Source organism: Hermetia illucens, chromosome 2, assembly GCF_905115235.1.
Source record: "Hermetia illucens chromosome 2, iHerIll2.2.curated.20191125, whole genome shotgun sequence".
NCBI classification, from domain to species: Eukaryota; Metazoa; Arthropoda; class Insecta; order Diptera; family Stratiomyidae; genus Hermetia; species Hermetia illucens.
Genome location: NC_051850.1, coordinates 91,626,879 through 91,639,780, shown reverse-complemented (window position 1 = coordinate 91,639,780; position 12,902 = coordinate 91,626,879). Strand labels below are relative to the sequence as shown.

The 12,902-nt window shown below is 39.9% G+C and overlaps 1 protein-coding gene across 3 annotated transcripts in view; it reads right to left on the bottom strand.

The window, feature by feature from the left end:
- The window catches only part of LOC119647929 (transcription initiation factor TFIID subunit 4), a 53,002-nt gene that overhangs the window by 17,872 nt on the left and 22,228 nt on the right, over positions 1-12,902 (bottom strand). For 2 of the 3 annotated variants that reach the window (XM_038049262.1, XM_038049264.1), the window contains exons 4-6: positions 5,054-5,386; positions 4,785-5,003; positions 4,599-4,724 (exon numbers count right to left, since the gene is read on the bottom strand). In XM_038049262.1, the coding sequence (XP_037905190.1) occupies positions 4,599-4,724; positions 4,785-5,003; positions 5,054-5,386 (678 nt within the window). The remainder of the gene's footprint in view (positions 1-4,598; positions 4,725-4,784; positions 5,004-5,053; positions 5,387-12,902) is intronic. The other variant, XM_038049263.1, reaches the window with a different exon arrangement.

The window sequence follows — 12,902 nt, the reverse complement described above, 5'->3', positions numbered from 1 at the left end:
CTGAAGGTTGGTCAGCCAACGTTCAAATAATCGTGCACGTGCGTTTATGGACTACCATAGCAGAATTCGTCGGCAACTTCTCGACGACTCCTATCATCTGAGAGAACCTGTCAATTTGGAGAAGCAGTCATCTTGAAGATCGGATTTCATTAGTTCTACGCAAAATGTTATCACATTATCTCACAAAATGATCCACCTGTGTGTGTATGTGTATAAAGTGGGGAAGAGGCAAAACCTCTGAGCACTCAGACCCTAGTAATCCACCGTATCCAATTCCTCCGTATAACGGAATGCTCCAGATTTGTTTATGTATCGCAGGATTTTCGTTAGTGGATGCGATAATACCCGCCGCAGCTGGAAAACATCAGCACCAATAATCTGATGTCTGATGCTTGCATAAGTTGGGTACACGCATAGAAAATATTCCATGGATCCTGTTTTCTCATTACAGGATGGACAGGTATCATTTTGGAGAATCCCTGTTCTGAACGTATGCCCAGTTCAACTAGCGAATTAATGTCAGTCAGAATGCCTACAACACTCCTGCAAATCTGCTTTTCAACAGGACAAACTATTGTTTGGTTCTGACAGGAAAGTTTGATAGTGTCTAGCAGCATTTAGGTTCCGCTACCTGCCATTATGAGAAGCTTGTTCCAGTCCTCGAAAAAAAAAGAGATTTCATTTCCTTCTGCACAATAATGGTCAGATACCCAGAGTTATTCCACCGTATTGAATCTACCAATAGACTTCAATCGGTTTCTACATTCCTGAACGATTTTTGAAGTGATCAACGGACTTCTCAAAGCCTTCTATGCAACTTGACTATCGGAAGGATAAAACCACTTCTCATTTTAACTCGACAGGCAGACTCTTGCTCCAATATCCTGTTGTGTTTTTAAGCCATCGGTGTAGAAGACTTCCGTATATCCTGCTCCGCATTCTTCTGGGACTTCCCAGTGTTCTATACGTTTCAGGATAACTTCATATCTTCTACAAAGCAGATGCATGGGGGCAATAGAATCAGACATTGTAAAAACTGGATTCAATTCTGCTAATCACTCTTCCAATGTTTTGTACCCCTCATTTCCGCTGTTTCCACAAAGATCTAATGAAATTAGTCTATGAGCTAAGTTGTGAGAATAAGAGAATAGTAATAATCGTTGGTGCAGCAATCTATATTGGATCAGGGGCTTGGAGTGTGTTAGAGCACTTCATTCAAGACCGTAGCGGTACATGACAGTACACTGTAGGAGGCAATGTGGTCAGCATTGCGTTCGCCCGAGATTATTACCCTGATTTGATTCAGGTACTCATTCACAGCTGAGTCGACTGGTGTCCGACATCCAATCACGATAACAAATCCCTCTGTCGCCAGTGAGATTTGAACCTTCCGATACGACAGCCCAGCGCTCTAACCACTTGAGCCATGCGGACACTGTCTATAATAACTTCCAGATATTTCAATTCTTCGGAAAGTTGAAGGGTTGTACCCCTCACCTCTGTAAAGCAAACATCACTAACTTTCCATGTTCTTGTAAATTGGGGTCTTATTTGGATTTACAAAGTCCGGTTGTATCATATATTGGCAGATTCTCTAGTTCGCATAGTAGTGAGTCAATCAACATACTCCACACAAGTAGAGATAGCACACCTCTTTGGGCCCTTGGGCGGCCTTTCATCGCTTCCGTTGTTAGGTAGCAATCAACGCCACTTTAACACATAGCAATCCCTGCGTTAGCATAGCATAGATCCACTTAATTAAAGTTTCATTGACACCATGCTCTATGGCGGCATCACAAAGCTTTTGGAAAGGCGCGTAGTTAAACGCACCTTGAACACAAGAAAACCAAGAAGGAAGGCTCGGCAGATGCAAACTTCAGAGCAAAAGAGAGAGGGCTACAGATTAAACTTTGCCTGTCAGAATCTTCTCTTCAGCGCCTACCAGGGAAAGGGAAGAAAGGAAAGCAGGAAAGCAGCAGGAAAGAAAGTGAACGCAACTGGTCTAATAACGCACACCGCGAAGCTGGGATGGTTTCACCTAACGGGCCTTCCTTCTGCCCTCAGCAGAAGGTGAGGACAAGCTGGTGACCCCGATGAGACCCACACTGAATGCAGCAGACTATTCAGTTAGTGGTAGTTTTTACCATATAGAACCACCTTTATGTTCAAAAACAAAAATGCCAGTCAAATTAACTTACAGCATTTCAAAGCCGCTTCCTTTCTACTGGCAGCACGGCTAGCAAAGTCTTGGGTTCAATTTAACAAAGTATGTGATGTTGTATCAGCAAAAGTGGTTAACACTTCTACGGTGAGAGATACACAAGAATGAGAGCATATTTGTTGAGGAAGTAGGAAATGCAATCCTAGAGGAGAAAAGTTATTTGATTTCATCACTTCAGTTAATCTCACGATTGCAAACATGGTTTTTCACGAGAAGCGGGCCTTTTCCTTGGAACAATAAGCAATGCTTTTTCAGGCTGAGGTATATGCCATCTTGCCATTTGTAGATTGACGAGCGATTGAAAATCAGGCGCATTGCAATCTGCAACGATATCAAACTGCACTGAGGATGCTGGTAGGTAGAAACCGTATGAACCGTAGCTCTAGATTCAATGCGATGAAATTGCGCTGTACATGCGGTCACTGTGGAGGAGAGTTCAACTTCTCGCTTGCTCTCATCGGGAACAGCAATTGGAGTGCCATAAACATTGGCCACTACTGCAATCAGAAACTCGGTACAAGGTTCGCATAAGGACAAGTGGCAAAGCCTAAATGCTGCTGGACACACCAAATGTTTCTTATTAGAACCAGACAAACATTGCAAGTTTATCTTGTCGAAAACCAGGAAGTATTGTTGGCATTTTTTCACAATTGGAATTATACCACATGATACGTGTCAATATTTTTCCCATGTGATTGCCCCGCCTATTGATAATCAGATTATTGAAGCTGCGGTGCTTCGACAACAGCGGGTAGCATCTCACTAGCGAAAATTCTGCGATACATAAACGAACATCCAGAGGAAATTCAAAAGAAATTTGCGAATCTAGTTAATCGGAAACCACTGTTGGTAGTCTTAAAGGCCAAGTTTGCACAATTGCAGGATACGTCGATCTACTTTTAGGAGTCCAGTTTCTTTATAAATCTAATCTTCATTCGTTAATGCACGACGCATTACCATATGTATGTCAAAATGTCCTCTATCGATTGGCATCTTTGAAATGAAAAGGAAGCTGAGCAATGAGGGACTCATGTGACAAAATCTTAACAGGATATGTTTGCTTATAAGAGTAGAAGTTGGAGAAACCTTCATGAGAGTTTCGAAAAAACATTGTAACAAGTTGGCATACCGGATGCCAGGCGCTTCGGAAATAACGGTTTTGTGTTCATCTTATGTGAGCAACTATCTATGCACGATTTTTCATTCGCACATAACTAAGAATGCAAAATATTCCGCCTTATTTCGCCAAACTCCAAGATGCGCATATGTACTCACATATTAACGACATAAATACTGCGTTCATCCTAAATAAGCAAACGTAACACATTCATAACATTCTACAAATTAACAAGAACAAACGGTACATGATATTTCCTGGAACCACTTGTTCCCCTGCAGTTTTCTGGCAAGCCGCAATTTCAGCTCGTATAATAAACTTGTTCCTGTCGTTTATATGTCGAACATTTTCGATGTGGGTTTAGATGCGGTAACAGGTTTGAAAAGGCGCCAAAAAGATGAGATGAGCAGCATTTACAAAACAGGCTGCCCAGAATGTTCCAAAAGCGTATATCGGACAGACAAGCTTTACATATGAAGGAGGCAGAATTGAGTATTAAGAATTGTCGAAAAGCCATAAAATCTATGATAGCTAAGCATATAGGGGAATGCGGCCATCAAATATATGTCAACGATCTTCAGGTACTGAAATAGAAAAGTAACTGACGGTTTCGTCCATGGCAGAGGCAACTCATCAGACGCTGCCTCACCTCTTCCTGGAAGCAGTCTGATCGAAAGTGGATACAGGTGGTAATCACTCCTTTGTGTGTAATCACAAACATGACATGAGTGCGAATTCTATCCAAGTGAAATCCGTCTTATATGCACGAAACTGTCAGTCACTTTTTCGAAATGTTTGGGTATTTAGCTAAAAAAAGAGGTGTCCGTGGACCACAAATGTGGAAAAAAGTTTCTTACGAATTAGTCCGGCCCGACATCAACTGCATGCGGACTTAGGATTCCCTCAATACTCAAACAAAATGACACTAAAACATTACTCAAATTCCCTTCACAGAACAAAAAAAAATTACCACGAAATAAACATATGCTGCATGATACAATTAATTGATGGACATTACGTTTTCCGATATATTCACATAATCTACACCTTAGCTTTGCATCAATAATGTCCCGTTCGAAGTTGACTCAATTCATTTCGTAAAAACATTCACTGTTTTCGCTGCCATGTGTTGAAAATGTGTTTATTTTTAATAACGGAGCTTCAAGTATTGTTTACGACTGATTTAGGAAGAACCCCGTTCAAATGTTCAGGAAGAGTTAATGGAAACCTACTTTTGATAGTGATTTATTTCCAACTTACAGGTAGCTGTGTGGTAGTTAACGTTGTTGACCCGATCACCCCGACAACGTGCTGAGGAGGTGGCTTTATTCCTTCAATTACTAATTCTTTTGTAAACAATGACTGTCGCAGGAGAGGTAAACTTTTCTGTAAAACAAAATAGACATTATTGGCAAAGAGCTAGCGCATCCTTAAACTCAATCTTACCTTTAAAAATCCTATTAAACAAGGCTGCGGACTTGCATTTAACAGTCGTTCTAATCTATCACAAAATTCTTCAGGCTCCACGTTTGCATCGATCAGTTCCTGAATAAGAGTTCTCACGTTCTTTTCAACGGGCTTCGGCTCCCGGCTCGATAGCTCGATCAAATTAGCTAAGAATTTTCGACACTTTTCTTTGGTATTTCCCTGTAACATTGGTTTTTTCTTTTCAATCCGTGTTCTCCTAGTTCTTATCAAATGCCGAAATACAATACCTGAGATGCCGCATTTTGCGTTGGCGTGGGAGGCGCATGTGTTTGTGTCATAACGCCCGTTGTCGTCGACGTAGCAGCATTGTTCATGGACGCGACGGTTTGCGCCGCCTGGACAACTTGTTGCTGTTGGATTTGCTGATGCTGCGTCTGAGACTGTTGCTGTTGGATCGTGACGGGTTGTGACGATTGTATCGGGACCGGAGCTACTGAGGCAACAACTGTCTGTTGAGGTTGCTGAATGTTTGTGGAATTAGACGTCGCTAATACTTGGGTTGTGTTTGTTGAAATTACGGAATTAACGGCAGCTATACTACTCGCAACTGATGCTACGGTCTGCTCGTGTTTACAATTGTTTTGGTTTGAGAATGGTACAAAAATAAAATTTCTCATTATTACTTCGTTTATCACTTAAAATGTGTGCGGACGCAAATTGCAAATGTGCGCAAATTATTACTTTCTGCATAACTAAACTTTTGCTTATCATTTTTGGTCTGTCTTTTGAAAATCAGAAACAGTAAATCAAAATGTAATTCGAAAATAAATGAAAGACTTAATAACATAATCGCAAATAAAATGGCAAATATACCTCGTAAATATCCTAGATTTTTGCAACCTCTCAACATGCAATGTTTGATTCAAAGAAAGGAAACAAATAATCAACTAAAAATCTTGAAACTACAATACAGGGAACAGTGGAGCCTCCACGTACCTACATAGTAAGCATAAATGAAGATAACGCGAAACCAAAGATGAAATAGGAGTACATGAATAAAGCGCAAGTGAATTTAAATCGGTCATCCAGCGAATCATTGAGATACACATATTTGCACATTATCACATTACTGTGTGTAAATGAGTTGCATAATTCGAATTTTGCACTTTGGATATTGTTCGAGAATTATTAGGGTAAGGACTGGAGGACGGTGTGCTATTTTAACAACGGAAAGAAACGTTTTGTTCCACTGGCATCTATTGATGTGCTTTTATGCTAAAATGCCAAATCTGATAGGTCACTTTCAACGCATATTCTATTCTGTTAATTAGTGTTCTCTTCAGCCAAGTTTTACACCGATTAATCAGTTAACATGGAATAATTCAACGTTAGGTAATTCCTTTTCCATTTAGTTGTAAACTTGTTAAGAACTATTCTCGCTAGTTTAGTAAATTTTCGATATCTCAAAATTTCTTTAAAGGCATATTTCCATTAGGGTGTCAGTGAGAAAAAACAATTGATGTGAATGGGCATTTTGTGGATCAACAAAATCTCCTTATGCAATAGTTTAGGAAGTAGTTTTGGTGTGTAGGTATTCGATTTTGAATGAGCCATAAGAAAAATATAGAAATGAATGGTAGGTCACAATCGCCTTTTCCCCAGCGAGTTGAAGAAGGGGTGATCGTCAAGATGTAGAAGGAAGGCATACATATCGAGTGTGAAAATTTGAGGGGTATATGCTTGCTCAATGTTATCGCAAAAATAGTTGGGACGAAATGCTGGATGAAATGAAACTCGTACATATTGTTTACATAACTTGCTGATCCCAAACCCTGGTAATGGAGGAGGCTTTGACATAATGTACCCAGTACTACCTTCAGTAAAATGAAAATAAAGTTGCGGAGATCAGGGAAATAGGTAAACAAAGTATAGATGGGGTTACACTACCACGGTAATCTTACATGTGCGCCAGGAAAAAACGCGTTAGATACCCATAATAAAATTATCGGATCATTGAATATCTCTCATCTCGCCGAGATACTGCCAAGAGTCCTCGGTGCAGGGAAAATGTCAGGGAACTACTTCAAACCATGATATTGCTACCTTTGAAAATTGTACATGCCAATATAACATGGTTTATTAAGAAGTTGTCACATCTTACATAATATTGCGCAAATAGTACGATTCAGATTCATATTTTCATGAGACAATGCGGTCAGTTACAGTCAAATCATCCCCTAACAAAACATGGTACTTCAACATAGGCCGCTGATTTCTGTTCTATGCGTCAAACAATGCGAGGAGCGCACCGGTCCTACGAAAATTGTGACACATCACGAAAAAGGAGGCGAAACTGTATTATTCGTGCAATTGCTAACCATCGCAAGTGTTGAAGCGACATGAAAAGGAAGCAAGAAAGCGATCCATAAAGCGAAGTGTGATTCGTCAACCGCGATGCTTAGCTTTGGAATTATAATTTTCAAATGAAGATCTACGAGAAGTAGCGCCTCTATCATAAGTTTGCCGACGATAAAATGCTGACCAATTGACAAATTCATAAGAATGTCAAATGTCAAAGTAAGAAATTTCTGTTGGCCTTGCGACGGCGAGAGAGATCTATATTTACATTTCTAAAGGCGATACTAGCAAAATGTTTCTGCTTCGGAAGATGAAGACCGTTCAACTTTCTCCTAAATAATGTCATCTTAGGGTCTGACGTTCTACAAGTTCTTAGGTTTGGGTATGAAAATTACCCAAGCCTTCTGCCCAGAGTTAAGACATGTAGCCCAGAGCAGAACATTCTAGAAAAATATATCCAAAGGGTTCATATTTGCAGAAACCTCTACTTCTCTCCTCATCCCCCTCTCCCTTCTGTCACCTGTTCGCCCGGATGGTGTACTTTCAAGATGGTCTGCACTGATTCAACTCTGGAGTTAGTAAAAACACTTTGAGCCAATGGGCAGGTACACTAGCATATTCCAGGCGAAAATATACGCCATAAATAAATGTGCCTCCTTTAATCTGCAAAGGAACTATAGGGGGCAGAACATAGCTATTCTCACCGATAGCCAAGCAGCGATCAAGGCACTTAGGTCCAACCAGCTGAACTCTAAACTGATATGGGAATGCCTTGAGAGACTGAATACACTCGGTTCGTCCAACAAGGTCTGGATACTTTGGGTTCCAGGCCATACTGGGTTGGAGGGCAACGAGGCAGAGGACGAACTAGTCAAGAAGGGAGCAGGGACGCCTTTACACGGGCCAGAACCTTTCTGTGGAATCGGAAACGGTTTCATGGCTATGAATCTAAGAAATGAAGAGGAACGGTTGAGGGAATTATACTGGGCGGGCCTACCAGGGATGGAGCAGTTCAGGATGCTTATTGGGGGATACGAACCCATACGCACAAAGGATTGCTTAAACCTCACCTAAAAGAACCTCCGAATCATAGTGGGAATTCTCACTGATCATTGTCAGCTGACCTATCACCTAGGGAAGCTAGGGATATGTACGGACACTGCCTGCAGGTTTTGTGAGGAGGAGGACGAAACCTCTATACACGTCCTGGGACAGTGTCCGGCACTTGAGCAAAGTAGGTCGAGGCATCTGGGAGAACACTTAATACCAGATGCAAAGCCGGTTATAGGCTTGCTTGAGATACTATGATCAATAGGAACACTATAACCAGTAAAAGGGGCACAATAGTTCTTCAAGGATTTCCCTTAACAGAATAATAATAATGATAGTAAAAATAGGAGAGTTCAAGCTGGCCGACTTAACCCTTTTAAGGACTCTGCCAACTTTCAAGCCTCTTAGGGGGCTATCTTAGCATACATTTTTCTTTTAATTTTTTTTTTTTCATTTTTCGAAATCTTATACCGAATAATTTTGAAGTGGCACCGCTTAGAAGACAGTGTCTCGCGCCCGAAAAAGGCGGAGAATCGCTTAGATGACATTGTCGACTCGTCTAAATGTGATCCAATAGTACATCAGTGATTAAAAAATTCCATCTAGACAGGTTTTAGAGCAAATTTCAAATTTTTTCTTTAAAACTTTGCCATTTTGTCAAATGTTAATATTTTTCAAAGATCCTAGTTGGTCGTACAGGAAATAACTTATATTTCAATAATCTTTTCGAATTTCCTTGCTTTAGGCACTCTATCAGTCACAACACTGCAATAGTAAAGCTATTATTTTTCGAAGGGCTCAACACATGGCGCATAAATCGAATAATTTTAAATATTTTTTTATGAAAATACTTTTTGTAATTCTGTAAAATTTGGGAACAACTGATTCAGCACTTTTTATTTCAAAAAATCCCCTAAAGAATATCCATGGGTCTTGCAATAGAAGGATGTAAGGCTCTTGTAACAGATGGATAGAAAGGGTAGCCCTGCCAGCAGCAAGGAAGATGCTTTGGCATACTGTAGGTTGGTTTGAATTAACTTTGCTTTCTAACATAAGACAAAGTCCTATTGGTATCGCCAGGTTTCCCTCACACTCTACCGTCAAAAACTCGGCCTGTTTACGATTGATTTCTTTCCGAGTTACCGCAGTGGGCGAGGCATTTTTTTGTTGTTGGTTTAGTGCCCAAATCTAATTCAAAAAACGTCTATCGAGCGAGTTCGATTCAAGTCACTAGCTTAGCCCTTTAAGTTTGAGGCAAGGTTCTTGGAGGTAGAATTTAATCTTTAAGCCGTTTATTAGTGCGGACGCCCTATACTCTATGCTTCGCACGCAGATCCATTTCGGACAAGCCCATTAACGATGTTCCAATTTGTCTATTTTATGAACCAAAGACCATAATCGCTTTCTCTCTCTAAACGAAAGCGACACTCTAAAATTTCCTGATATGACTAAATTTCAATTTCTCCAACACAAAAGCATGCTATGGTGGCGGTCTGGAGCACCTTCAGACCCTTTGGTTCCAGTTCAAGCATCAAATTAAAGCCTCCCACATCTGTGAATATATCGTTATTGGCATTAATGAATTTTATCCTCTGATGATCGAGGCCAACGCCCGGGTTCTGGTCACCAACCATACAGATGATGTTGCCTGCCTTCTTTTGAAGGCGAGTATCCCTCATCCGACATGCCCTATCCTGCCCCGTTCGGTCTTGATTATTATGATCTTAGGCCCGCCGTCGGAACTAACAGCTGGAGCCACTACACAGTACCATGCTTTGTGGGAGCAAGACAGAAAATGACCGCCATTGCTACTCGGAAGCTGCAAGCTGCATTGTCATCACTATATATGATATTGCCTCAGATCAGAAATCACTATTTATAGGGAAGAACTATGTTGCGTACGGGCCCGATACTTATAGTCATGCTGATTAGAAAATAGAAGTTACAGTTGAGGAAACGCTGCAGTTCTCTTGCTGAGTGGTTATCACACTTTTCTTATCTGTATTAATAGACATAGCAGTGAATGGAAAACATTACCTTTCTTTGGTATGGAATTCTCCATCCCAGGATGGCTAACGAGTGGGTCGCTCTAGAAACACAACACATGGTGTAGAACAGTGGAGAAATGCAAGATTCTTGGAAAATCGTGGAGCGCATTTTAGCAAACCGACAACGATGGGTAGACCATAAGTAAACCATAAATAACCCACAGAACCTGAGCAATATTGAGTGTTTTTTACTTCCTGGAGATAAAAATCTCGTAAATATTTATTCTGAAGTGATTAAAATGTACGATGGAACGGTGTGAACCGTAGACATGTATATTGAAGAAGATAGAATAATTCAAAAAACACCAATTTTCGGTTATTAAAGGGAAAATTCAAATTAGAGAAGAACGAGCAGCAGCTTTTTTCCACAAGGAAGCAATGGAATTAGTTTATCACAACTGTACTGGGAAAGGCAAAGAATATTGGAGAAATATACCAGCCCATCTGTCAAAACTGTTTAAAACTCAAGCATTAGAAAGAATTGTGTTGCCTGTGTTTTAGAGTAATCAAGGTACAATTGTGTTATTCTTAAGAGCGGCCTACAATGAATAGGCCCCCCAATGGGGCAAAACGTTGTGGATCTAAAAGAATATAGATAATTGAGCTGCCTAACAATTTGCGACCTGACACTTTTCGATTAGAGTAACCAATCATCCCCGTACAGCATAGTTTTGAAATTTTGGCCGTATTGCTTAAAAAAGAGCTCCAGAACATCGAGACTGCCAAACATATTAAAAGTTGCATAGAGGAAGAAAAAGGTTTATTTAGTAAAAGTAGTTTTACCCAACCACTTTGTTTCTTAAATTATTGATCTTGTAAGGAAGTAACGATAATACAATTACTTACAATTGGGTGTTCTTGAATTGTTGATATACCAATAGAATTTAGAATGGAACGAAAACAAAAAAAAGGCAATTCGGTGGAATATTTCAATTACCGTCCAATTCGCTTCTTATCTCATACATGAGGATTTTGGAGGCAATCTTGATAATCGTATTCTGGAAATTTTTCGAATTATTGTGAAAGATGCCGGGTTTGCCAGTAAATATGGAATTACTGACGTAATATACGCTACCCAATTGCTCATGGAGAAACAACATTAAAAAAAGTACCTTTCTGGATCTAGAATAGGCACTCAACCATGCGCCATAGACACTGCCTAAATTAAATGTGAAATTAAACATGTTTATACTTTCTTCATAGATTTTTCTAGACTTTGAGGTTTATCACAAACACCTCCGCCTGAAAAGCAGTGGCTACGAGTGGTGTTGAAAGGCTCCTGATGAATTCCACATCAAGAAAGTCAACAACCTAGTGCGCGAATATTGCCAATTGGCTACCAGAGAAATTGCAGAAAAGGATAATTTCAAATGGATCATATGTCGATGCCCAGAAAATGCATCGAGTTGCAACAAAAGGTTTTCCTTGTCTAATGAGCGAAGAATAGAAGCAAATCGAGATTTCATTCAAAAAACAACAGACAAAAGCTGGGAGTAATTTTGCAACATTATTACAAAAATTCAATAATAATAATTTACACACGAAATAGTCCCTAACGTCCCTACGAACTTATTTTGCCCTTTACAGAAATTGTGCATTTTAAAATCCTCCCTGAACGTGAAATATTGAACTGTGCATATTACCAATCCATCCATAAAAGCGAACCTGTCCACCCATGCAGGGCTTCCAGGCGACTATCAAGGCATTCAAATTCAACCAGGAAAACGGCAACTAGGCTAGCAAAGAAACGAGTAAAAACACTACTGTATGCACTAGAATTTTTCTGTGCAACTGGGAAACAATAATCAATCACGGGACGTATGGAAGAAGAAAGTTAGTTGAGGAAATCGTACTGGGTTAACTTAACATATTGAACAAATGCCAGTGTCACGGACACGGGTTGATTTGGCGACAACAAACAGATCTTAGGCGTGACTAGTACAGCGGTACTGGTTTATAAATGAAATGAAAATTGTAGTTTTACAAAAGAGTCATAACTCAGAGACAGCAATATTTTATTTTCAATAATTTTTGCGAATAGGAAGGGGAAAAATCAAGGACAAATGTAAGCATCTCGGAAAGTTTTGTTGTTATGACAACCCATTGTTTTACATAAGACTTCTTCGCAATTACTATTATATCCAGACATTTTAATCCATTGCGAATAGGCGAAAATTTTTGCAAAGGACCATTCCATTCAATGACTCCAGGTCACTAAAGTAAATCTTAAGCTATATTTTGTCAATAATATTATTTTTCCGATAATCGATGACTACTGTTTTTTGGATAAGGAGAAGGCCATATTCAAGCCGCTCGATCATCCGGCCAAAAAGTTTTGGATCTAGAAAAAAAAAAGACAGGCATATCAGGAAATTAACATTGACTAAACCATTTTGTTCTCTGGCTCAATTTACCAATAGAATATTGGGGGCGTTGTTTTTGTGGCCGTGGGAAGGTCTGACCTGGGAGCTACAAAGTTTTCCTTAACACTAACGTCAAATTGAGACTGCTCTGCATCAAAATTATTTTCACGATGATCGAAACCTGCAAACTTTTAATTAATACTTATTCGCATCACGCTATCGGGATATCCTGCCACATCGCTAGAAACTGGCACCGGCGGCGGGTAAGCTACTACTCAAATTATATATTATATATTACTTATATTTTCTGGTATTCT